Below are 25994 nucleotides of genomic sequence, written 5' to 3'. Positions count from 1 at the left end.
CATTCCAGGTGTCCCAGCACGTACTGGCATGTGGGATCATTCTTCCCCAAGTGCAGGACTTTGCAATTCCCTTTGCTGAACATCAAAACGTTTCTGTCAGCCCATTTCTCCATCATGCAGGTCTTCAGTGAAGGTGTCAGATGGGCTGGACCTAGTGACAAGAGTTACTGGTGTTCCACCAGACTCACAGCACTGATCACCAGAGACTGGCACCAGTCTTTCAGCCAGTTTTCCATCTACCTCTGGGTTTATCCAGCCTGTACATCACCACTATGAGGAGGTTACAGGACATCCTATCAAATGCCTGACTCAAGCCAAGGCAGACAACATGCCCTGCTCCTCCCTCACCCACCCAGGCAGTCATTCCTTCAGAGGGTTATCAGATCCTTTAAGCCTGACTTCCCCTTTTTGCATCCATGCTGACATCAAGTGTTTGGCCACAAAAAGATTTATCCCTTTGCCAAAAGTGTCCCCTTGCCTGACTCCCCCTGGTGCTAGTGCCACCCTGCCTGTGAGGGCTTTTGATGACTGTCACTTATTCAAGATACTGGGAAGGCTGGACTTGCCCAGCTCTGCTGTTCTGAGCAGAGGGGTTTCACAACAGCACCCCAAGCCACAAGTGCACCAGGACTTGCTGAGTGTGTGACAGATTGTTGTCCTGAGGCATTTTGGAGTGCGTGTGTGTGTGTGAAGGGGCAGGTCAGGCCTTGCCCTGGTGAGGCAATGCCCTGCTCTGCACATCCTCCATCCCCAGAGTCTGTATCCCAGCCCTGCAGGGGCTGCCAATCCCTGGCACAGCAGAGGCAATGCTCCACACCTGCCCCTGCAGCCCCAACCAAGCTCCCCAGGGCCCAAATGACTGGAAAACCCACCTGGGGAAAGGGCTCAGGATGGCTAAGGAGTAGATAAAGCTGAACTTGAGGTGAGCACAGGTCTTGACGCTATCTCCTGTTGGGGTTTTCATCAGATTAAACACCTCTGGAACCCAGGAGGGGGTAGCTATATGTGTTCTTTCCTCTTTTCTTGCTTTCTTTAATTTCCTCATCTTGGAAGTCGTGAACAATTTAAAATGGAATGGGCTTAAAGTTTGCAAAGTTGAATGGGCCAATTTAATGCTCTGAGGTAGGTGTTTTATGTTGAGTGTGTGCTACTCTAAATCTTTAGTCAAAGGTTCTTTGATTTTTTAAATTTGCTAGCAAGGTCTTTTTGGTTGTTTTGGCCTCTCGAGAGTACCTTGTCAATCTTTCTTCTGTGCATCTAAAGCACAGCACATCAACAACCACCAGCCCTTTTAAAGCCTTGTCAGGTGAGTTTTTTGGGGCCTTACAGTGGGGGAAACCAGCCAAAAGCCAGAGCTGCTGCCTCCTTCTTCACCAAGGGACTGATCTGTGCCAGCAGTTTTGCTCCAGGTCTGGCTTAGACTTGCAGGACTAAGACAAGGTTGGCCAAGCCTGCTTCTATCCTGGGACTGCAATCAGCACCAAACAGGAGACAACACCAGCATCCATTTATTCTGTCTTTATTCACTGGGGAGAGGAGGCCAGTATTTTACCTTGTCTTCTGCATGAGCCCTGAGAAGCCTCACCAGTTCTGCAGAGCTTTGGTCCCTCTTACCTACACAGAATCAGCCCTTGGTCATGGCAAAGCTGATGTGCCTGGAGGAGTGCTGGCACACAGGGAGAGGGATACAAGGCTGCCTCATCACAGAGCAAGAAGAATGAGTGTGCCCCAGCAGCAGTCACTGGGGGAAGGTGTTTCCTTTCTTGTTCTCTCCAGGACCAAAGCTTGTCCCAGCTCACATCAGGCTGGAGAGCAATGGAGCATGGTCCATTAAACTGTTAACCACAGAGCAAAGCCAATGCTCTGGAAAGACTCAAAGAACCATGAGGGAGCAAGGCTAAGGCTCTCTGCCCCAAGCTTTGTGGGATGCCTGTGAAATTTTGGGTTTGGCAGGACAAGTGAGTCTTAGCAGCACTGGCAGAAGGATCTTTGCTGGCTACCATCCCGCCAAACCCCCTCCACTGGCTCCCACCAAGCCCCTGCCCCAGCCACACTGCCCCATCTTGCAGGGGATTCCCCAGGCATCCCTAAATCTGCAGTTCAACCCCATCAGGCCCCTCTGGACATGGCTGTTGTACCACCACCAGGTTAGGCAAGACTAACTCTCACCCTGGCCAAGGGAGGGCACTGCCTGGGCAGCCCTTGGGACAACAGACTGCAGGGACAGTGTCCTCCCCCAGGACAGTGAAAGGGACACAGGCAGGCTCTGCAAACAGGGAGCAGAGGATAGCTGGGCACCCAGTTTCACACTGCCCAGGTGGGACCTGTGGATGTCCCACACGAGGATGGCAAAGCAGCCCAGAGACCACTACACACTGCTGAGCCCTTCTGAAAAGCAGCTCAGCAGCTGCCTTTGATCAGCCATTGCCCCTTTCTTTCAGAAGAGGCTGGTTGTCCCTTAACCACACCTCATAAACCCCAGAATCCCCCACACAAGAACAAAACCCATGCAAGAGAGGAATGGGACACACCTCAGACCTGCAAGCCAACCTCCAGGCAGGTCAGCCCAGGGTCAACTAACAGTGCCACGAAGCTCCAGAGGGGCTGAAGATATCCACATGCTGCCCCCACACAAGCCAGGCACTGAGACTGCTAAAAAGGCTGTGTTTATATGGCCACATACGCAGCAGGTCCTCACTGGAGGGTGCGGCAGCAGCCCCACACCTGTGGTGGAAGGGGTGTCAGGCACAGAACAAGATGCTGTTGAAAGGCTGAGACTTGGAGCTGCAGAGACAGTGGGAGATCATTCCCCATCATTCTCCCAGCTGCCAGAAGCACTGTGCAGCACCTGCCAGCCAGGACCAGGCTGACTGCCCCTGAACAGCAATGGTAGCAAGAGACAGACCCAAGCAGGGTGTAACACTCAGGCCACACTCTATTGAAAGGCTGAGGCTTGGAGCTGCAGAGAGACAGGGGAGATCATAACCCATCATTGTCCCTGAAGCACTGTGCAGCACCTGCCAGCCAAAACCAGGCTGCTTGGACTTGAACAGCAATGGTAGGAGAGACAGACCCAAGCCAGGTGTAACACTCAGGCCACACTCTATTGAAAGGCTGAGACTTGGAGCTGCAGAGAGACAGGGGAGATCATTCCCCATCATTGTCCCTGAAGCACTGTGCAGCACCTGCCAGCCAGAACCAGGCTGCTTGGACTTGAACAGCAATGGTAGGAAGAGACAAACCCAAGCCAGGTGTAACACTCAAGCTGCCCAGGATGGACACCACCACGGTTCTTCCTTCCTTACCGAGTTTGAGGTGAAGTTCCTGACACCAACATCTCCTAGGATCCCCTTTTCCCCAGTCCCTCCCAGCAACACTGAGCCTGGCAAATACCTTACAGCAATTAATTTTACGTTATTCTGCATTTACGCAAAAATAGAGCAATTCTATATTTATAGAGGTTTATAGCCGGATCCGTGCTGGAGGAGTTATCAAGCAAGGCCAGGAGCTGAGGGTGGTCCGGGCTCCCGAGCAACCGGCTGCTTCTCGTTGGGCAACTCCAACATACAAAATGAAAGGCATTCGTCTCCGTCTGGTTTCTTAAATAGATAAGGGGGAACGAGTGGACAGTATGTACAGAGGGGCCGTGCTGGCCTCGGCTCTGCCCGCGTCAGTGGGGCCGGCTGCTGGACTCTGAGGGCTGCCGCTGGCGCGGGGGAGTGTAGCCATTCAGGTACCCGTTGCTCTGGCGTTTGCTGAGTCCTCCGTTAAGAATGTCCTGGATGTGCTGCACTATCAGGTTTATGGCCACTGCGAGCAAAAGGGGGAGACACGGTGTTAGGATGGATGCAAAAATCAGAGCCAGGGTAGGGTTGTGACCCTGCTGTCCCTCCCCACTGCTGTCCCCTCCTATTCCCCCCCAGGACTCAGCCCTCTGCCCCTCAAGCCAGGATAGTCAGGGTGATTCCAGCCAGGATAGTCAGGGTGATTCCAGCTAGGATGCCCAGGCTGCTCCCAGCCAGCATGGTCAGGCTGAATCCAGTCAGGGTTGTCAGGCTGAATCCAGTCAGGGTGGTGAGGCTGATCCCAGCCAGAACACTCTGACTGATTCCAGCCAGAACAGTCAGGCTGACCCCAGCCAGGACACTCAGGCTGACCCCAGCCAGGACACTCAGGCTGACCCCAGCCAGGATGCCCAGGCTGAATCCAGCCAGGACACCCAGGCTGACCCCAGCCAGGACACCCAGGCTGACCCCAGCCAGGACACCCAGGCTGACCCCAGCCAGGACACCCAGGCTGACCCCAGCCAGAACACTCAGGCTGATCCCAGCCAGGACCATCAGGCTGACCCCAGCCAGGACCACCAGGCTGACCCCAGCCAGGATGCCCAGGCTGACCCCAGCCAGGATGCCCAGGCTGACCCCAGCCAGGACACCCAGGCTGACCCCAGCCAGGACACCCAGGCTGACCCCAGCCAGGGTGGTCAGGCTGACCTCAGCCAGGACACCCAGGCTGACCCCAGCCAGAACAGTCAGGCTGACCCCAGCATGGCTGACCCAGCTGCACATTGCCTTTTGTGTGGGATGAACCAAGAGTTGGCCTGGAGGCATTAAGAGGAACACAAACTCCCAATCAATAATGCTCCAAGTAGGAGCAAAGGGAACAGGCTCATCTTGGCACACCTGTGGTAGCAGCACTCTCTTGGCAGTGCTGCTCTCAGGCAGTGGCCTGAGTCCCCTCTGGGGCAGCTCCAACCTAACTCCACTGCAACAGCAACAGCCCAAGTCTGGCTGCCAGGGCAGAGCAGCAAGGCCTGGGTGCTTACCTTCATTATCTGCTCCTCTGGGAATGATCACATCAGCATATTTCTTGGTCTGGGAGGAGAGAGAGCACTTTGTTACAGGGAAAAAGTGGAGAGACAGCTGGCTGGGGCATTGTCCCTGCTCCCTGGGGCAGCTCCTTGCCCTCCCCAGACCCTCTGGGAGGGATGTCATTGCTGAGAATACATTTTGGATGCTCTTATTTGTGTTCTGCTCTGCGTTTCAAGGGCCATGCTTTGTGCCCTGACTCCATTTTCATGAGCTCATACAGAAGCCAGTAAGAGGTACCCTGAACAAAACCTGCAATTATTAAGAAGCCTCATAATCACAGGACTCCAGCAGCTGATGCTCTTGGGAACATCCTTCTCCCTGAATCCACCCCAGACTTGCTCCAAGAGCACGAGCTGGCATGCCTGGGCAGATCTGCCTGGGAAGGGGGGAGAATTCTCTACCACACCACTTGCAAAGGTGTGACTCAGGACCCCAGTCCTGACCTAGATTCCCCTGCAAGTGCCAGTCTCAGTCTCCTCCCCGTTTGTGGCAGTTTTACAGCTGACAGCCAAGCCCCACCAAGCCAGCTGGGCTGATGGGTGTCACCTGACACCTCCAAGTGCTTCCAGACATATCAAAACCCACCAGGATATGCTGGACCATTTCAGTACTGGACCACTTGGCTCAGAGCTGCTTTAGGAGTCAAATAACAGCAGCAGTGGGTGCTCAGCCAACACCAGGTTGGAAGTGGGAGCAGACCATTGCAAAGCTGTGGGTAGAAACAAGGCAGCTCTGTGCCCTCCTTGTTTCACACTTCATTCTCCTACAGACTCTTCATCAGAAAAGCCTGATGCAGCATCTGCTGCTCTGAAAAACTGGGGATTTAGAAGAGGAGCCTTGCAAGCTGGACCTGCCTCTCAGGAAAAGCCTTTTTAGGCTTTGGAATTGGTCCCCAGAGCCACAGCTGAGTGAAACTGAAAAAAGGGAGCTGTGCAACAGCCAAGAAAAGATCTTGCAGCACAGAATCAGTCCTTCTTAAAGTAAGGGGCAGAGCTAACCAGACAGACAGGCATAGGGATGCTCCTAAGGTGGGAGGCACAGTTTAATTCCTGCCTGTGGTGCTAGCCAGCAGTTCCCAGGTTTCAGGACTCTGCTAACTCACTTCCTCCAGAATAAAAACAAAATCCTCGTATAAAAATAAAAAATTCCTCATATACCACATCTGCTTGAAAAGCCTTGAGAGGCAAGGCACAGGCTGCTCTCCATGAGAGCCAGGAAAGGTGTACAATGGCTGATGCTGCAAACATGCTATTTCCATGCAAGTCTGCAGGGCTGCAGTAAATTCCCCCATGCAGTCCCTGTCTGCCAGGCAGCCTTGCCTCTGTTATCAGCTCCCAAAGAAGCTTCCTTTCTCCAGGCAGGCCTTGTCCCCCTGGCCACTCAGCAGCCAGGAAATGCAACCTGCAAGGCCACATCCCACTGCACAGACAGAAGGAAGAAGCTGCCCTGCTCTCCCAAGCACGAAGCCAGCAGCACTGCAGGGTGAAAAGGGCAGGCAGCACAGCCCAAAAGAGGAGGCAGACACAGCAAACACTGCCTGGGGGCAGAGACCTCCCATTCCCCAGCTAAATACAGCCAAGGATCCTCCCTGGCAGGCTGAGCTGCCCAGAGGTTTGTCAGCCTTTGCCCAGGGAGGGATTCCTCTGGCCATGTTGCCTTCCCAAAGGGAAGGGTGATCTCACCAGGAAGGCAGTGGCTGTATAAACAGTCCCCATCACAGCCTGCCCTGGCAGAGCCTGCAGAGAGGGAGGAAGGCACAGGGGGCAGATCTGAGCACTGGGCAGGCACCAAGTGCTCCTGTTCCAGCACCCTCATGGGTGCAGTCCCCTGACTCACCGGCAGGCAGAACTCCTCGAAGGCAGGCTTGACAAAGGTGATGTACTGAGACAGGATCTGCTCCAGGTCCCTGCCTCGCTCACTGATGTCTCGGAGCACTGAGGGGAAGGTGGAAGGCACAGTCAGGAGCTGAGGCACAACCCTCTCCATCCCCTTTCCCTTCAATAAGTACAGCCTTTGGCCTTTGGATATTTTGCCTGAGATCTCTGTTCCTGGAAGCTGCTGTCCATGTGTCTGAGCACATCCCAGCCCAGCTCCATGCTTTTAACCTGCTTCCAAGTTTTCCTGGGAGCCAAGGGCTGGCTGACCTGGCCAAGGGCTTTTCTTGGCCCCCTTCTCAGCTCTGCATGCACATTCCAGCTGTAACCATGCCAGCCCAGTCCTGAGTGTTCCCAGCCTCAGACTCTGGCTCCCTCCTGTCACTCTGTCCTGCCTGACTGGGCATTCTCTGCCACTCCAGTGCAGAGGTGCCCAAAAAGTAGAAAATCAGTGGGGTTCAGCTACACACACACATTAAAGCAGTTTAACTCCAATCTTCAGAGGTGGGGAGAGTAAAGCTCATCCACCTGCACAGCTCTGCCAGGCTCCTTGTGCTGTCCCCAGCTGGTAGGAGAACCAGAGGTGAGGGGCTCAGCTCAGGAGGAAGCCCAAAGGCAGGAGAGCAGACTGGCCTGCTGCTTGTTCTGCCACTCAGGCCTTCCACCCTGTCTGCATGAGCTGTTTGGGCCAGTGCCATCCCCAGTCTGACGCCACTTCAGCGTGGACAAGTGGCCCAGTTCAGCAGGAATTCAACCCTCAGGGAAGAGCCAAAGCAGCCCTGTGGCTGAGCACACAGCTCTTGGCTGTCCCCAGGGGGCTGCTGGCTTTTCCCCAGCATGTGAGTGCCTGGCACTGGCTTTGGAATGAGCCTTCCCTCGTGTCCCAGGCAGAGCCAAGGCACAGCACTGCCCTGCCAGCCTGCCTGACCTGCTGGGCAGCCACTGCCTGTGTGCTCTCAGGGCCAGGACACTGCTGCTCTGGCACTGCCCCCATGGCTCTGTTTGCCCTTGGCCAGCAGCTTCACAGTGTGGCCTTTCACAGCCCTGCAGGGGGAAGTGATGGGGGAAAAGGCTGGCAGCAGGATGGGTGCCAGCTCCCTGCCTGCTCCAGGAACCAGCAGCAGCTTCTCCAGAGAGCAGGAGCGAGCCCCAGCTTGAAGAACACTGAAAAAGAGGCAGGGAAAATATAACACTCTTGTTTCCCAGCTCCCACACCTTATTTGCTGGGCTGCAGGAGGCCTGTGAGCTGGGCAGGGGCTGGTCCTGACAGGGCAAAGCTCTCCTGCCTCTTCCCAGGGTAGGATAATCACCCCACACACAACCACAGGTCAAACACTTGCTGCTGGTACCTGGCCCCAAAGCAGCAGGTCCCGGGTAAAACCACACACCCTGTCCTGAGGGATTGCTGGCAGGGCAGGCAAATATCCCAAGGACAGACTGGCACCTCTCTGAAGACAGCAGGTCCAAACTCCAACTGGATCCAAAACATGTATGTGACACTGGACCTGGTTTCTTTTTTAGGGAAACTGGCCAAGGACAGGGCAGAGAGGGAGCTCAGCCAGAATGAGGTCCCTGAGCCCCATGGATCCCTGTCTGAGGCACCTGGCAGAGCTTGCCCCTTGCACTCTGCTAGCAGAACCTCTGGGCACAGGTGCTGAGATGGGCACAGTGTGAGCTGCACACACTGAGCCCCAGCACTACTGATTAACTGAGCTGCCAGCTGCACTTCCAGCAACCTCACCTCCTGCTGCTGCCCAGCTGAAAACCCAACTGCTGCAACCCTTTAGGGCTTCTGGGACAGAAAGATGACTCAGGGCCACATCACAACACAAGATCCCAACTTTGGCAATGAGTTGCCTACAGCTACGTTCCAGGGACATGATTATACCTTTGGCACCTCTCACACAGGCTCTCCTTTCCCAGAAATGACAGGCAGACATGCAGTAAACAGATTTGATGCTGCAGTGGTCCTACCAACTGCTGATGGCAGGGAAATGGCCAGATTCCTAGCAGGAGAACAATGAGCTGCAGTAACTAGGAGACAGCAGCACCTCCATCAGCAAAGCTGCCCTTTTGCAAGTGGTTGATGGTGGGTGGGAGAAGCACAAGGCTCACAAGAGCAGTGTGAGCACAGCAGTGACCCCATAACTCCACACCACCTTCTCCTGTCCTGAATGACCACTAGGACAGATGGAGCCCAAAGTCAGGGGCTAAATTAACTCAGTGGACACTCAGATCTGTTACAGGGGTGTTCCATAAAATAGGGGATTGATATTTGTGTGAAATCCCAAAGGTGGGGAATGAGAATGGACTGGAGGCTGTGGGACCTGAGCCTGATTTAAGTGGTTTGGAGTAAGGGCTGGAGAATGTGCTGGTTTTGGTGGGGACAGAGTTAAATTTCTTCACAGGGGCTGGTGTGGGGCTGTGTTTTGGATTTGTGCTGAAAACAGCGCAGATAACACAGGGATGTTTTTGTTATTGCTGAGCACTGCTCACACAGATCCAAGGCCTTTGCTGCTTCTCACCCCACCCCAGCAGTGGGGGAGGGGACACAGCTGGGACAGCTGACCCTGACTGACCCAAAGCATGTCCCACATGATGATGGAAAGCTGGGGGAAGGAGGAGGAAGGTGAGAGGAGACATTCAAAGTGATGGCATTTGTCTTCCCACATACCCATCACACCCCATGGTGCCCTGCTTTCCTGGGGATGGCTGAACACCTGCCTGCCCACAGGAAGTGGTGACAAATTCCTCCTTTTGCTTGCCTTGTGGCTTCTGCTTTACTTCATAAACTGTCTTTGTCTCAGCCCACCAGTTTTCTCACTCTTACCCTTCTGATCCTCTCCCACCAGGGGAGGTTGAGCAGGAGCTGTGTGGGGCTGAGCTGCTGGCTGGGGTCACTGTCAGCACCACAGTGTCCTACCTTGTGGCTGGGAGTGGCCCTGAGCTCCTGCACAGCATTTTAAGGGATCAGGGCTCACCTTTTGGGACCCTGCATATCTGTGACCTGCTAATACATCTCCCTGCAACTGACTGTGCTGTCACCTCCCTGGGTGAGTCATACAAGAACAGTGGGCAGGGTCAAGAGGGATTGGTAAAAAGGAGATGTTCATCAGTGCTGATGACATCCCAGCAGCTGAGGAGGCTCTGCATGTGTCTGACAGCAGGAGGGCAGGCAAGACCAGCTCCACTGCAGAGTGGAACATGCACACACAGTCCCAGACTGACGCACTGAGACACGCTGCCCTCATCACAGCGCAGAGTTCTGGCAGGGACTGCTCCTCTTCAGTCATCTTCTGCATCCCCAGGCACCCTGTGGAGCCTGTCAGAGCCAGCCAGGGGTAGCAATAGTTCAGACAGAAGTGAATTCTGCCCCAAGAGTCCCCAAACGGTTTTTTAGTCACCTGGGAGGTGCTGCATCAGTGACCCCACCCCTCAAAGCTGCTTAGAAACAAAGAACATCTCAAGTCATGTAGGCCCTGCAGTGTGGGTGTCCCTCCACACATCAGCACCCCACAGCCAAGCCAGCAGGACTTGGGATCCCTGGAGAGGGGCACTTTGGTTTCTAGGGCTCTTTGCTCCCAAACCATCACCTCAATGCCAGGTACCCCTCAAGGCTGCTTAGAAAGAAAGGACATCTCAAGTCATGCAGGCCCTGCAGTGTGGGTGTCCCTCCCCATGTCACCCCACAGCCAAGCCAGCAGGACGTGGGAGTCCTGGAGAGGGGCACTTTGGTTTCTAGGGCTCTTTGCCCCCAAAGCCAGGTCCCACACAGAGGCTCCACACTGGGTTGCACAAATGTACAACCAGACTCCCCATGTGCAGCACCCACGGTGGACACCATGGCCCAAATGCCATCCTCAGAGCACACCCACAGCCCAGGTCCTGGGTGGATCTATCAGGCTCTGACTGAACTGCCCAGATGCTCTGCTGTGCCCTCCCTTCCCTGCTGGCATCTGCTGACTGGCAGCAGCTGCTGCTCAGCTGCTGGCACTGGGCTGGTGCCACGGGGCCGTGCGAGGACACGGCACACTCAGCAGTGATCAAAGGAGGAATCCCAGCCAAGGCAGCAGAAATCCCACTGAATCCCAAGAGACACACACAGAGCAAGCCACAAGCTGCCCTAGTGACACTCTGCACTGGGCAGGAAAAACTCTCCAGCTCTTCACAGCTTTATGCCAGCTCTGCTCACTGCCACCTTTATGTGTGCCCAGAGCAGTCAGGGGGATTTCTGTCCCTGCTCACTGTCACTGCCTGTGTCCCCAGAGCAGTCAGGGGCATTGGTGTCCCTGCTCACTGCCACCTTCCTTTGTGCCCAGCTTCCCAGAGCAGTTAGGGGCATTTCTCTCACTGTCACTGCCTGTGTGCCCAGCTGCCCAGAGCACTCAGGGGTGTTTCTGTCCCCGCTCACTGTCACTGCCTGTGTGCCCAGAGCAGTCAGGGGCGTTTCTCTCACTGTCACTGCCTGTGTCCCCAGAGCAGTCAGGGGCATTTCTGTCCCTGCTCACTGTCACTGCCTGTGTGCCCAGAGCAGTCAGGGGCATTTCTGTCCCTGCTCACTGTCACTGCCTGTGTCCCCAGAGCAGTCAGGGGCATTTGTGTCCCTGTTCACTGTCACTGCCTGTGTCCCAGAGCAGTCAGGGGCATTTCTCTCACTGTCACTGCCTGTGTCCCAGAGCAGTCAGGGGCGTTTCTGTCCCTGCTCACTGTCACTGCCTGTGTCCCAGAGCAGTCAGGGGCATTTGTGTCCCTGCTCACTGTCACTGCCTGTGTCCCAGAGCAGTCAGGGGTGTTTCTGTCCCCGCTCACTGTCACTGCCTGTGTCCCCAGAGCAGTCAGGGGCGTTTCTCTCACTGTCACTGCCTGCGTCCCAGAGCACTCAGGGGTGTTTCTGTCCCCGCTCACTGTCACTGCCTGCGTCCCCAGAGCAGTCAGGGGCATTTCTGTCCCCGCTCACTGTCACTGCCTGTGTCCCAGAGCAGTCAGGGGCATTTCTGTCCCCGCTCACTGTCACTGCCCGTGTCCCAGAGCAGTCAGGGGCATTTCTCTCACTGTCACTGCCTGTGTCCCAGAGCAGTCAGGGGCGTTTCTCTCACTGTCACTGCCTGTGTGCCCAGAGCAGTCAGGGGCGTTTCTGTCCCCGCTCACCTCTGCGGGACAGGCGGGTGTCGGCGTCCGTGTCCACGAAGAGCTTCATGCGGAACAGGTCCCTCACCTCCTGGCTGTAGAAGGCCAGGATGCCCTCGAAGAGCACCACGTCAGCAGGGTACACCGTCACCGTCTCCTCTTTCCTGGCACGGAGAGCACAGTCAGACCCTGCTGCTGGGGGAGGCTGGCCAGCACAAAGAGAGGTGTGGGGGAAACAGCAGTGCTCCTAAAGCACTGCTCCAACCCTGGGACACCACTGGAGCAGAGGGGAGCAGAGGGAGAGCAGAGGGGAGCAGAGGGAGAGCAGAGGGCAGACCTACCCCACCGCCATGGAGGGAATCCAAGGCATACGTACGCTTCCTGGAAGGACAAATGGCAAAGCAGGAAGCACACCAGCCCTTCTCCCCCTACCTGGGCCAGCTGCTGCTCACAAGGGTTATGTGCCAAGCTAAAAAGCCCAGGAAAGCCTATGCAAGGGAACCTGCATGGCCAGCTCTGCTTCCCTAAGGAGCAGGCAGCACTTCCCTGACAGCACAGAGCTTTTGTGGGAAACACAACAGAGCAACATCATCCATGACCAACACGGGCATGCAAAAACAAGCTGAACGCAGGCAAGGGGAGTGGTACAGGAATTGCTGTCCTCCTCCTTTCCTGGCACTGACACGGTGTTTGAGGCTGGAGTGCTTGTTAAAGCTGCAAACACTGAGTTTATGGGGAGAGGAGGTGTGGATGGGGAAGAGAAGGGAGGGTTGTAACCCCCAGCACTGATGCCTGGATGTTGCTGGATGGATACACAGCTTTCCAGACCCTCAGCCTGTGCCTCTATCTGCCTGGAATGCTCTAACCCGGGGCTGGGGGAGTTAGGATGGAAACTTTGTGCTGGCAGGTTAGGCACCCAAGCAGAGGGCAGGAGTTTGGGGAGGGCAGGGCAGGGCTGCCACAGGGACGTTAGCAGAGGCACAGCAAGGCAGGAGCAGCTGTTAAGACCTGGAGTGGGAGACAAAGTCATAGACAGGAATCTGGACCGTCTTCCCTTCTGTGATCTCTTTGAGCGTTTTCACGATCAGCTCGTTGTCAAAGGCATCTGAGGACAGAGGAAATGTTACCCAAGGCAGCTTTGCAACCTCTCCCACCCACCAGATGCTGAGCTTTGCCCAAGCCAGAGTCGTTGGCACCGCACACTGGGGACAGACAGACGCACAGACACACAGGGAGGAAAGCCCTGCACCTCCCCAGAGACCAGGCAAGGCCCAGCTGTGCCAGAGCCACGGAGCTCTGTGGCCCTGCAGCAGCCTGGGATGTGGCCTGCAGAGATCAATACTGTCCTTGTGCAGCAGTGCTGCCAGCCCAGGCACAGGAAGGCATCTCCTCCAGGGCTCCAGCCCTCAGGCAGAGACTGCAGCAGTGTTCCAGCATGGAGCTGCCACACAGACAGGGCTCTGTTTGCTCAGGGCTCACTGCCTCTGGCCATTGTCCTCCTGGGGACCAAGGGACAGCAGCTCTGGAATTTCCCCACAGAGCCCAGAGATGGTTCAAAGAGGCCCTGTTGTGGTAACAGGGCAGGGCCCCTTGCTGGAAGGGTTTGCAGAGCAGCTGCACAGCTGGTTCCCTCCTTGAAGGAGGCACAGGGAGCTGCTGGCTCCAGAGACTCTGCCAGCCCAGATCTCCCTGGGCCTGACTCAGCTGCACCAAAAACCAATCTGTTCCTCTGCTGCCTGCTCTAGGTGAAGGATATGGGAACAAGATGACCTTTAAGGTCCCCTCTAACCCAAACTATTCAATGATTCTACAATTCTATGAAAACCTTGTTTTCAAAACTGGGAGATGTTTTTGCAGGAAGAGGAGGCTCTTAAGAAGTTTGAGGGTTTATAACCTGCTCTTTCTCATCCTAAACACTCCACCCCACTTCCTTCCTAAGAGAGATGGGGGGATGACACACAGGTGGTCCCAGCCACAAGAGCTGAACTAAGCCATCCCATGAGGATTCACAGCCCCAGTGTCCATGCAGGTTCTTTGCTGCTGCATCTGGGGGTCCCACTCTGTCCCTGTCCCCACAGGGCTGCTCTCCACTCACCTGGGTGGTCAAAATTGAACTGGCCTTTGAGTGCTTTGGATTTCTGCTCCGAGGTGAGGACCCTGTAGAAGCTGTCTTGGCTCACGATCACCACCTGCTTCTGGCGATAATCCACCTCGTTCTGGCCCAGCAGCTGCACAATCTTGGAGCACACTGAGGACTGGGAAAGGAATAGCAAAGGAAGCACATCAGCAGCAAGGTACATCTTAGCAGCACAGGGAGGATTGTGGTGGTGTTCCCAGGGGTCCCAGGATGAGGGAAGAGATGAGAATCTTCACTCTATGTTTCAGAAGGCTGATTTATTTATTTTATGATATATATTATATTAAAAGAAAATTATATACTAAAACTATACTAAAAGAATAGAAGAAAGGATTCCATCAGAAGGTTTGCAAGGAAAGGAATGGAATGATAATAAAATCTTGTGATTGACCAGACAGTCCAAGCCAGCTCACTGTGACTGGCCATTAATTAGAAACAACCACATGAGACCAATCAATGATGCACCTGTTGCATCCCACAGCAGCAGATAATTATTGTTTTTCTTTTCCTCTGAGGCCTCTCAGCTTCTCAGGAGAAAAAACCCTAACAAAAGGATTTTTCATAAAACGTGTCTGTGACAGAGGATGTCTCCAGGTAACATCCCTGCCTGCTTGCTGCACCTCCAGCCAAGAGTCTGTGGCTTTCCCAAAGCCACTGAGGGAGAAGTGCTCCAGAGGCATCACCATGGTACCCTTCAGTGTGACAGCAGCACCAGGTTTGCTGCCTGCCACCCTCTCCTCCGCCCCTATAGCCTGCCCACAGCTCCTATTCTGGGCACAAGTGGCAGCAGAAAAACAATTGGCTCCTGCCTGGGTTCAGCCACATGCCATGGGGCCCCAGGCACTCCAGCCTGCCAGGCAGCTCCCCGTGGGGCATTTCTCCTTGAGAAAGCAATCTTGGCTCCCCCAGCTCTGCTCCAGCCCAGAACCCCCACCACAGCACGAGGGAGAGCAAACAAAGCCCAGGATGGGAAGGTATGAGGAGGAGAGCCCATGGGACTTTATCAGGGATCTGTGCCACAGCTGCCAGGGCTGGGAGGAGCCAGCACATCCTGGTGCCTGCTGGCACGGGAGGCTGGGGCACTGCAGAGTCAGCAGCTGAGGAGCCACGTGGGCCTGGCTGCTGGCACGGGGAGCGGGCACCTGGCACTGCCCATGGAGCAGGCTGGGACAGGGCGGCTGGCACCGGCTCTGCTGGCACCAGGGCACGGCCACCACTGCCACAGGACACAGAGCACAGCTCGGGGGACAAGCCCAGAGCCTGCTGCAGTCCCTTCTCCTTAGTCATGGCAGTGCTTGGTGGTGACTGCATCGCTGCCTGGCAGCCAGCACTGCCCCAGCCACTGAGAGAGAGGCACTGAGAGAGAGGCACCGAGAGAGAGGCACTGAGAGAGAGGCACCACCACTGAGAGAGAGGCACCGAGAGAGAGGCACTGAGAGAGAGGCACTGCCACTGAGAGAGAGGCACTGAGAGAGAGGCACTGCCACTGAGAGAGAGGCAGAGCCCCAGCCACTGAGAGCCACTGCCTCTGCCACTGAGAGCCACTGCCCCTGCCACGGAGAGAGAGGCACTGAGAGAGAGGCACTGCCACTGCCACAGAGAGCCACTGTCCCAGCCATGGAGAGAAAGCCACTGCCCCTGCCACAGAGAGAGCCACTGCCTGTGCTCCTGCCCCATGGTACCACTGCCCAGGCAAAGCAGTTCCTGTGCCAGAGGGAGCTCTCCCACTCAAGCAATCACACTGTGCCCCCCTGAGCTGCTCCTGGCCCTGGTCACCACAAGTGTTCTGCTGAGCCCTGTGCCTTGCAAAGAGCAGAGTGCTTGCCCCAGCCTGCCTACCCCAGCCTGCCAGGGGCTCTTTCCGTGCTCCTGCCTCCTGGATGGCTCAGCCATCTGCTCCATACCTGGCTGGAAACTTTGAGCTGAAGGCAGCACTGGTGAGAGGGAGCAGGGAGGGGAGTGCATGCCTAGCAGAGCCCACCCCAGCAGGCAGAGGGCAAGGCTGTTTGCCTGAGAAGTGGAAGATTTGACAGCATTCCCCTCTCCAGAGATTGTTCCTCCCTGCAGGCCAGGCTGACCTGCCTTGGCTGTGGTCACTGGGCTGTGAGTCACGCCCAGCCTGGCTGGAGAGGCTCACTCACAGCTCTGCTGCAGAGAGAACCAGCTCCAGCTCACCCACAGCACTCCGGGCAGCCCTGGGCACCAGCTTGGGTTTATGGCTCAGGGATGGGGTCTCCTGAGCATCCCACCTTCTTCTCCTGCCTCTCCCAGCAGGCAGGTCCAAGCCAGGCTGGCAGCCCTGCCCTGCAGCAAGCTGCCCCCACCCAGAACAAAGCCCTGCCAGTCACTTGCCCTTGCACACAGGCAGGCAAAGCCAGAGCCTGCTCTCCTTTTCCTCTGTTCTCCCACCTCAGGCCCCCTACTGTTTATCCAGCTCTATCCCATAGGTTTTGCAAAACCAGGGGGTGTGTTCAGTGCCTCTTTTCCACCTTTCCTGGCTGCTCACTCCCCCAGACACCACTGCCTGCCCATGCAGCAACAGGACACAGCATAGTAGGGCTCAGCCTTGGCTACAGCTGCCCAGGACACCCAATTTCCCAGGCCCTCTGCCATCAGGAATAAACTGCCCTTCAGCACAGCCACCCAGACAGATCCCCAGAGCCACAGGTTCCACGTGGATCTGCACCAGAAACTGCTTTTGCCAGCCCAGGGGAGGGAGCAGGACTCCTTTCCTTTGAATCAGTGAAAGCAGCACATGGATTTGCATTCACTCTCTCCCCTTGGACCTCAGCATGTGTCTTGGCAATAAAATCATCACAAACGATGCCAGTCTTCCTTCTGCCTTGTGCCCACTAATCTCTGGTCTGTGGACTCTGGAAGGTGGAGAAGAGCCTCCACCAACTCTGAAAATCACCCTCTAGCTCCACCCCTCACAATTTGAGACACCTGAGAGTGAGAAAAGCCCAAGGAGAAAGTACCCCAAAGCAGCTGGAGACAGGAACACGTGCTCCCTCCAGGCTCCAGACCAGGAACAGATTGGATCCCAGCTGCATTTGCCATCCAGGGCTCAGGGGCAGATGGTGCCTCTTGGAAAAAGCAACCTGGCAGACACATTGGACCCTTCCCTTGTCCCTGGTGGGCTCTGGAGAGCTGGCAGAAGTGGTGGAGAAAGACAAGCATAGGGACATCCTGCTCTCAGGACCGAGCTCAGTTTCAGCATACCATACTGCCTGGCTGAGCAGGGATGTCACCTCCTGGCTCTGGGAAGAGGGACACTTGTCACCTTGGTCCTGCAGGTGTGGGCACTGCTCACATACTACAACTGCATTAAGTGCAGCAGGACACAGGGACAGTGGGGGACAGGGCATGTTCAGCTTGCCTCAGTCCACTCCAGGGCTGGGTTCAGCTCTCCTTTGTAGGGCCCTGAACCTCAGTGAGGTCCAAGAGAAGGTTTTTCCTTTTTTCACTATCATTTGTGGTAGGAACAACAATGTCCCTGATGCCAATGTGAACAACTCCTACAGCTGGACATGCAGTTTTCCCCCTTGGCTGATAAACACCCACTGTTAAGGAGGAAGAAAAACCAGAAACACATGGCTTGGAAACTCCCCTACACAACAGGAACAGAAACTCCCAGCCTCAGGAAATGTCCCCCCAAATAAATGACATATTCCCTGCTTAAACCCTTTTCTCCCAAAGCTGCACACATCCACGTGTGACTGTGAAAAGATTCATCAATAATAACTGGAAATGAGCTCAGCCAGGTTTTGGGGCCCCAAAGTCCTGTGCCAGTGTGCCTTAGTCTGGATGCAAGGGACACATGCTGACAACAGGCACTTAGCAGCCACTTGAAGGGGCAGCCTGGGCTCAGATTCCTTCTTTTGCTGATTCCTAGCTGCTTCTCCCAGGGAAAAAGACAATTGTTTCTTCTCCAAGAAGCCCAGGAGTGCAGAGGATGCCTTGAGAAAGGTGACTTGCTGCCAGTACATAAGCTGGAAGGTTTGAAGCCCATCACTAGCCATGCCTTACGTGACACAACTCATCTGCAGGACTATGAGAGCTGTGCCAGAGCTTTTTGCCTCTGCTCAGCCCCTTTCCATACCCACCTCATCCATGCACACCTTGCCACGAGCCAAAGCCAACGCTGCTGGTGATTCAGCTGCAGCAAACTCCAGGCAACAGGATGCTTTCTCAAGCACAAGGAGAGCGCTTCCCCTCCTCCAGAACTTGGTTCAAACTAAATATAGCAGCCTCTGTGGTTGCCAAGCAGACCTTTCCCATGTAGCCACATGGAACTGAAGCAGGACTTTCCAAGCAGGTGGGCAGGAGGGAACCTGGCTCCTGCCATGGGTCACAAAATCCCACACGCTGCAGAGCAAGGGGAACTCAGCTCCAGGTTGGAGCTGCACTCCCCCAGGCTCTGTGCTCGAGCTGCTCCCTGGGAAAGCTGTGCAAAGCAGCCCACAGCTCCCAGCTCGGGGAGAGAGGAAGGTATCAGCACAGCACCACGCCAGCCAGAGCTCCAAGAGGTTACTCCTGAGCAGGAGCAGCTGCAGCTCCCCTTGCAGGGCTCCTCCCCTGAACCAAGCACACAAACAGCCAGTGTTCAAGGAAGAAGTACAGCTTTATTCTGCTAGGAAGATGCAGAGGGCACCTGGAGAAGAAATCCAACATATTTTCCCAAAAGGAGAGAGGTGGTACACAGGGGAAGAAACTCGACAGATGGGTGTTTGGAGGCCTATCTCTAACATTTATTTGGAATACATTAATTACATATTTAATTCACATTCACTCATGGCCTTTAGCCAGCTGCTCAGATATTCTTCAGGAGTTGACTAATTCCCTGACATTATTATGCAGATTATCCCACAGTCCCTCCTGGGTAGCTCTGATCAGTGAATTAGTACAATTTCTGATAGGTGTTAAGGAGAAAGCTTAACATTGATGATCAGTGAATTAGTACAATTTCTGATAGGTGTTAAGGAGAAAGCTTAACACTGATGGACAGTGCCACTGTCACCCACCAGGAACCACCATGAGAAGGGGCCAGGACAGAGCCGATGCCTCCAGCCCCAGGAGGGCAAGGCCTGTCCTGGGCTGGCAGGAACTCCTAAACCTTGTGCAGGTGGAGATGCTAAAAGCCACATGCTGAGAGCAGCCTGTCCATCCCCAAGGAACCCAGCACTGCAGAGGGATGGTCCCATTCCAGCTGCAGGGAGGACCTCCCATTTTCCCAGGGACTCTAAATGAGACACCCAGCAAAAGTGACTTAGCCAGATCAAGTGATTCCAGCCCTAAAGAAACACTGAAGCTGCCAGATCCCTCAGGAGGAGGAAAAGGGTTGTGCCAAAAGTGTGGCAAGTGAGGCACAGCCTCCTGCCACCACTGCAGGCTGCTGCTCATGAGGACAGTCCTCCCCAGCAGAGCAATGCCCTTGGCCCAGGGCACAGCCAGGAGCCAGGACAGACTGCAGCAGTCCCACCCCAGCAGGAGAGGAGCCCTGGAGAGGTTATCTCCAGGGACATCAGTGCCATAACACCTTCCTGCAGGATCTGATTGGGAACTGGCTTGGCAGGAGCTGGCCATGGCTCTGCAGCTGCAGCAGCCTGCTTGGGGTGTCCTCATCACACCTCTGTGGATAAAACAGTCTCCAGTTTTGTGCTCTGACAGGATTTTCCCTCAGATCAAACATAAGGAACCACTGTAATTATTTGCTTAATTTCTCTGCTGTCCTCTGTGGCATGCTGCCCTTATCTCCTGCAGCACACGAGTTACAGATGTTGGTCTCTTCCTGAAGGTTATGGTGATTATAATCTACCAGGAAGTGTTTGGACTGGGATGACACACAGAACAGACAGCAAATTGGGAAGGGTCCCAGAGCATCTATCAAATGCCTGTGACTGCAGCCAGCCAGTTCACGACCCACACCATCCCTTCCAGTCCTAATGGGAGCATATATGTGCAGCTACACCAGGACTGGAAACTTAGGTATTCCTGAACCAACAGCCTGGCCCTCCAGCCAGAGCATTCCCAGGCAGGTTCACCATCCTGCCTTTCCCTTTGTGAGGCACAGGCCAAGCAGAGCAGGAGGGGGACAGCCAGGTTTCTATTCACTCACCCTGGGACACTGTGCATGTGATCAGCAATCCCGGGCTGGAGCATAAACAGGCACACACAGAGGCTCTAAACACAGATTACATGCAGGGAGGAAAACAAACCCTCTAACACAATCCCTCCCAATCCTCTGGTTTTAGGCACAGGATATTTTTCTCGAGCCCCTGCTGCAAACTCCATAGCCCAGAGCTGGCTGAGCCCACAGGACTGTGGTAAGCAGGCTCCATAATGAGCACATATTCCATCAGTAGCAGGAAAGGGCTGAGCCATCAAAACGCCCTGTGGATCAGTCAGATCAGGGCTGGCACACAGCAACGTTCTACTAGAAAGTTTGATGAGTCTCTAGCACACGTTGACACCAGTGTTTAACTAGTCAGACCTTGTGATGCAGGGCTCCTGCCAGCCACAAACCAACGTCACCAGGAAATGGTGCTGAACCGGCACAGGGCTGCTGCAATTCCTGTTAGTCCCTGTCCCGTGGGGGAGTCATTCCCGGATCTCCCCTGGCCTTCTGTGCCAGCCATCCGGGTGGTGACATTGTGGCAGCGACCTCCAGGCAGCTGTGGGGGACCTCTGCCCTTGGTGGGCTGAGCTCTGGCACAGAAGAGGTTCCATGAGAGATGGAGCTGCCCCACGCAGCTCTGAGCACTCCTTCCTTGGGGGCCCACACTGCTGTGCCACCCTGGCTGGGCAATGCCAGCGTGCTGGCTGGCTCACTCCTGCAGCCTCAGCCAGCCTTGCCAGTGTGGTGGAGTCAGTGAAGAGCACACCTGGCTGATGACAAGGCTGTAATCTTGGTGCTCTGCAGGCTGGAAACTCTGAGGCTGCATGTTCAAACAGACATTGGGAACTTGATGTGCTAACTCAAGATCCAAATGATGTAACTACAGGGCTGCAGTGGCACCCATCCTCAGCCCTCACTGCCATCTGAGCAATGAGCAGCCAACCAAAGCAATCTGTCATTTCTCACAAGCTCCTGTTGGAAGGCAGCAATCAGCACCTCTCTACACGTGGGGACAATTAATGCTTCAGCCTGAGCTCCAAGAGCTGTCCCCACCACCCCTGCAGCCACCCCAGCACCAGATGCTGCTGTTGGGAGCAAGCTGCTCCAGGCACTGCTGGCAGAGCTGCAAGGTCCCAGCAGCTAAGCTGAAGTGAGGACACAAAGAGCTTTAGGAGGTATCCCAACAGTTCCCAGCTCATCCCAGCCGCCAGTTTGCTGAACTTTCCTCCAGCCTGCAGCCTGGCTGCCTGCCTTGTGCTCTGCAGAGTCCTTGCTGGTCAGGAATGTCTTGCAGGAGAAAGGGAAGGAGCTCTTAGCACAAAGGCCATGGGTGTAAGAGGGAACAAAAACTCCAGCAGAACACTTGAGAACAGACAGGGTGAAAGAAAATGTGACAACAAGCCTTGGGAATTGCTGTGAGGGAATGAGGCAGTTGCAGTGCTCTTCATGTTTGGAAGGATGGGGGTCTTAATGCCAAGTGATCTCCACCCCAGGAAAGCACAGCACGCTTTGCCCTGACTGCACCGTGCTTGCGTTTCAGGGGACAGCTCTTTTTTTGTGAAGAGCCTGTCCCAGCTGAGCTGACTCAAACCAGCCACTGTGCAGCTTGCACTGCCCTCACAGGGGCTGTGACATCCCAGACTGCTCAGGGCCTCTGCAGCTCCCAGCACAGTCCAGCTTTCTTCCCAGAGCCAAAAACCAGGAAAGCACTCAGGGTTCTACCCCTGTTTGAGTGGGCAAAGTTGCTCAAGCCTCTTTTGCTCACTAGGGAAAGAGCACTCAGCCTTTGAATTTGAGTTCTCACAGATTTAAGGAACACTATCCAAACAATCCCAGCTTTTTGGGAAGGCTGGTTGCTTCCAACACCACCTTCCCCAGGGCACCACGGCACACAAGTCATGGCCAGCTACAAAACACAATCCCATCCTTCCACAGCCTGACCCTGCTGCTGCACCAAGAGGGATGGAGGGGACTGTGGAGCCTATTGTCCCCACGGCAAACCCAAAAGCAGCAGTGGGAGGAGCTGCAGGGGGCCTTGGAAGGCAAATTCCCTCCGTTATCTTCAGCCTGGTGTGCTGCCAAAGGGGTGTGTTGGGACAACAACCCCCAATTGGTGTCGAGGTCAGTTGTATGGATTTGTCACTTTCCCACTGGGAAAGGTGCCTGCTTCACTCCCCTGCTAGCACTCACTTTTCACCCAGAGCCAGCACACCAGCACGGCAGCCCCTGGGCTGGATTTTGGCTGCAGGCAAGTCCTTAGCTAAGTGAACCTCATCAGCCCCACTGCTGCTTTCCCAGCGTGTGCTGCAGCACCCGGCACAGGCCACTGCCACCAGTCAGGTGAGGGACAGCCCCCACATTTCTGCCTTGCAGCCACACCAAATGTGAATCTGAGGAGCTGTGGGCACAAGTCCCGGGTCATTTTTTTCTGTTTCTTAGGGTTTTTTTGCCAGCATATTTCTTGTGGCCTTTTCCCACCAACTTTGTAGTGATCTGCTGGACTCCCTTCAACAGGCAACACTGCACACAGGTTTTCAGCAGTCACTGGAGGGGGAGAAATCAAAGCTGAGAGACAGGAAAAGCCAGTTAGTACATCTCCCTTGCTAGAAAAGGACTATTTCCCTATTTTTTTCCTAAGGCAGCCTGCTGCTCTTGAGCATTTTCACTTTGAAGTCGAGCACCACTGTGGTGCATTGTACTGTAATCACTGCTTTTACCTTGTGGGCCTGAGACACCGTGTTCAGAGACATAACAGTTCAGCAGCGCCAGACGCGATGTTATTGGGACAACTACAGAGAGGCAGACCCACGCATCAGAGAACAGACAAACCCAGCGTGTTTGAGTCACCAGGAGCTGTGCTGCAAGAACAATCCAGCTTTGCTTCCCACCGGAGGAGATTGCATCCTTTCTCTCACCATCCCTCCCCTGTTACAGCTGGATTTTTCCCCCTTGCAGCAGCAACAGCAGTCCAAGAATCAAGAGGGTACTCAGAGACACATGCTTAAAACACTGGGCTGAGATACAGCACTTGGGTTATGCCTTCAAGAGAAGGAGGGATCCCCCGGAGATCAGCTCGCAGATCTCAGGCTCATCCTTCTCCTGTGCCAGCCCACATTCAGTTTCCTCAGCAATAAATATTTCACAGGTACAGAGCTACTTCCAAATCTATTCATCCTTTCCAAAATACAGCTCGAATGTGCTGCCCTGCATACGAGTGCTGATGAGCTGTGGAGCTGCTTTTACTGCTCTTAAATAAGCAGGGGGAAAAAAAAAAAAAAGCTATTTTCTTTTCCTATTAAGAAAGAAAGTGACCTAGCGAGGTTAAACAAATTCAGACGGGCACACTGCATAAAACAAGGAAAATAAAACGCTGAAAAGGCGCAAGGCTGCCGTGCGCTGCAGTTTGGGTGTAGCAGCCTGCCGGCAACACCCGCATTGCCCCGGCGGGCGATGCCCCGTGCCCGCAGCCCTCGCCCCGCTCCCACCTGCCGCTGCCAAGGGCCAGCCCCTCCCGGCACAGCAGCCAGGAGGTCCTTCTGCCGCTGTGAGTCAGCATTTGCTGCAGAACCCCCGCTCCTGCTACCCTAAACTTGGGCAGAGAAGGGCACCCCCATGCACGACCGACGGGGGTGGAAATTAAAGAATCGCATCGCCCCCGAGGTGCCCTGCGGGGCGGGCAGCGCTTGGCTGGGGTCGGTGCGGGTGAAGGGGAACGGGGGAAGCGCTGACTACAGGACCACAGGAACGATTCTGGAGGGGAGGGAGATGCCGCCTCTGCCCCGGCCGAGCTGGGGCCACCCTTGCTCCGCACAGCAGCCCCCAGCTCTGCCCGCTGCCACAGAGGGACACAAGGTCCGGGCCGGAAAGAAGGAGCGAGTAAATCCCGCAGCCACCCCACACCCCCTCCACGTGTCCGCGGGGCTCCGTCCGCCGCTCGGCCAGAGGCCTCGGCGGCCGTGCTCCTTCCCCCGGACCATCCTTCCCCGGGCAGCCGGCTCCATCCGCAGCCGCGGCCCCGGCTCCTCCATCGGCCCCGGGCCCGCGGCCGGGCCGCGGAGCAGCGCACGTGGCGGGGCGGCCGCTCGGAGCCGCCGCCGCCGCTGCCATGTGGCCGCCGGCCCGGCCTGGAGGGGCCGCCCCGCGGAGCTCCCCCGCCGACCCCCGCACCTTGCCGCTGGCCGTGCCGCCGCTGACCCCGATGAGGAAGGGCTCCCCGCCGCTGGGCTGCCCCTGCTCCTCCAGCCGCTGCTCGCTGTCCCCCGCCATCCTCCCCGGCTCACCGCCGCGCCTCCTCCGCCTTCGCTCAGCCGTGCGGGGCTGGATTTATCTGATGAGTCAAGGGCCTTCCTCCCCGCCTGGTTCACATCCCCGGCTCTGCGGCTCCTTGCCAGGTGCTGCCGCAGCTGCACATGCTCCGGCCCAGCCCGCCGGCGGGCGGCACTGCGGCCACATGGGCCCGCACCGCGCCGCCGCCCTCAGCGCGCCCGCCCGGCCGCGGACAAAGGCGCCGGGCCCCGCGCTGCTCCTGAACCCCGCGCTGCCCCCGCAGCCGCTCCCTTCCTCTCTCCGGCCAGTCCGCTTCATCCCACACCACGGTGGCCCCTGGCAGAACCTCCATTATTTGTGTCCCACGCTGGCCAAGGGCATCCTGGCCTGCATCAGCAACAGTGTGGCCAGCAGGACCAGGGCAGTGACCGTCCCCCTGTGCTGGGCACTGCTGAGGTCGCGCCTGGAAAACTGGATTCAGTTTTGGGCCCCTCACGACAAGAAGAAATTGAGAGGCTGGAGTGTGTGCAGAGAAGGAACAGAGATGGGGAAGGAAGGCTCGGGGGGCTCAGCCTGGAGAAAAGGAGGCTCAGCAGGAGGTTTATTGCTCTACACCTGAAAGGAGGTTGTGGCCAGGTGAGGGTCAGCATTTTTCCCCCGTGTAACAAGAGATAGGGCAAGAGGAAATACCCTAAACTTTTTCCTAGGTTTGGGTGGGTAGGTTGGATATTAGGAAAAATTACTTCACCCAAAGGGTGGTCAGGTGTTGGAACAGAGTACCCAGAGAAATGGTGGAATAATCACCATTCCTAGAAATGTTCAAGAACCACACAGATGTGGCATTTAGGGACACTGTTTCATGGTGAACAGTGCTGGGTCAATGGTTGGACTTGGTGATCTTGGAGGTCTTTCCCAACTGTAATGACTCTGTGATTCTCCCACCCAGGCCCTGGTCCTGCAAAGCACTCATAAATTATTATTATTATTATTATTATTATTATTATTATTATTATTATTATTATTATTATTATTATTATTATTATTATTATTATTAACGACCCAAATCCAGGATTAAAAGTTATGCTTGTGTCTTTGGCAAATGGGATCTGTCTGGGAAGAGCTGTGAGTGGTCTGGAGGCCGGGATTCAAAGTCAAAATGACCTCAACAAAATGGAAAAAGGATTGGCAATACGTAGGGTGCAAGTCTACGCAGACAAATGTGATATGATCCATGACAATGTGAGATAGCAGCCTGCTGGTTAGCCAGGCCTTTTACAGATAAAGATCTGATGTCGAGTGGATCAAAGAATCAATTGGTGATGCCCCGTGAAGAAGGCAAACATCCCATTGGGGCATAGAAACATCCACAGGTGTCGTGCTTAGAGAAAGGTGAGGCCTGGTGGAGAGACTCCAGTGGGGACTCAGGAACAGCCCAGGATCTGGCTTTGTAGGACTGCAGGACCCATCCATGTTTAGTCAGGGGAAGGTCTCTGCTGCAAACAACTAAATAACTATTTAGTGCAATACAACATCTGCTGGGCTGGAAGGCTGTGTGGACATGATAACCATTTCCAAATACATCAAAGGCTGCCACAAACAGA

The 25994-nt window shown here is 55.4% G+C and overlaps 1 protein-coding gene across 1 annotated transcript; it reads right to left on the bottom strand.

Annotated features, from left to right (window-relative positions):
• Positions 1-1503: 1503 nt before the first annotated feature.
• Positions 1504-24556, bottom strand: UCK2 (uridine-cytidine kinase 2). The gene is made up of 7 exons (XM_036387701.2): positions 24295-24556; positions 13968-14127; positions 12881-12977; positions 11894-12036; positions 6708-6805; positions 4826-4874; positions 1504-3810 (listed from the first exon to the last, which is right to left on the bottom strand). The coding sequence occupies exons 1-7, from the start codon at positions 24391-24393 to the stop codon at positions 3671-3673; spliced, it is 786 nt and encodes a 261-aa protein (XP_036243594.1). The 5' UTR covers positions 24394-24556; the 3' UTR covers positions 1504-3670.
• Positions 24557-25994: the final 1438 nt, after the last annotated feature.

This window comes from Molothrus ater, chromosome 9 (genome assembly GCF_012460135.2).
Source record: "Molothrus ater isolate BHLD 08-10-18 breed brown headed cowbird chromosome 9, BPBGC_Mater_1.1, whole genome shotgun sequence".
NCBI classification, from domain to species: Eukaryota; Metazoa; Chordata; class Aves; order Passeriformes; family Icteridae; genus Molothrus; species Molothrus ater.
The sequence above is the reverse complement of the archived record's forward strand: the minus strand, read 5'-3'. Positions and strand labels throughout refer to the sequence as shown.

Excerpts from the sequence above, each read along its gene's own strand:
- UCK2 (XM_036387701.2), bottom strand. The coding sequence starts at position 24,393 with ATGGCGGGGGACAGCGAGCAGCGGCTGGAGGAGCAGGGGCAGCCCAGC. Across the intron at positions 14,128-24,294 it reads GCGGCACGGCCAGCGGCAAG|TCCTCAGTGTGCTCCAAGAT; the intron begins GTGCGGGGGTCG and ends TTCCTTTCCCAG. Across the intron at positions 3,811-4,825 it reads CAGAGGAGCAGATAATGAAG|TGGCCATAAACCTGATAGTG; the intron begins GTAAGCACCCAG and ends TTTTGCTCGCAG.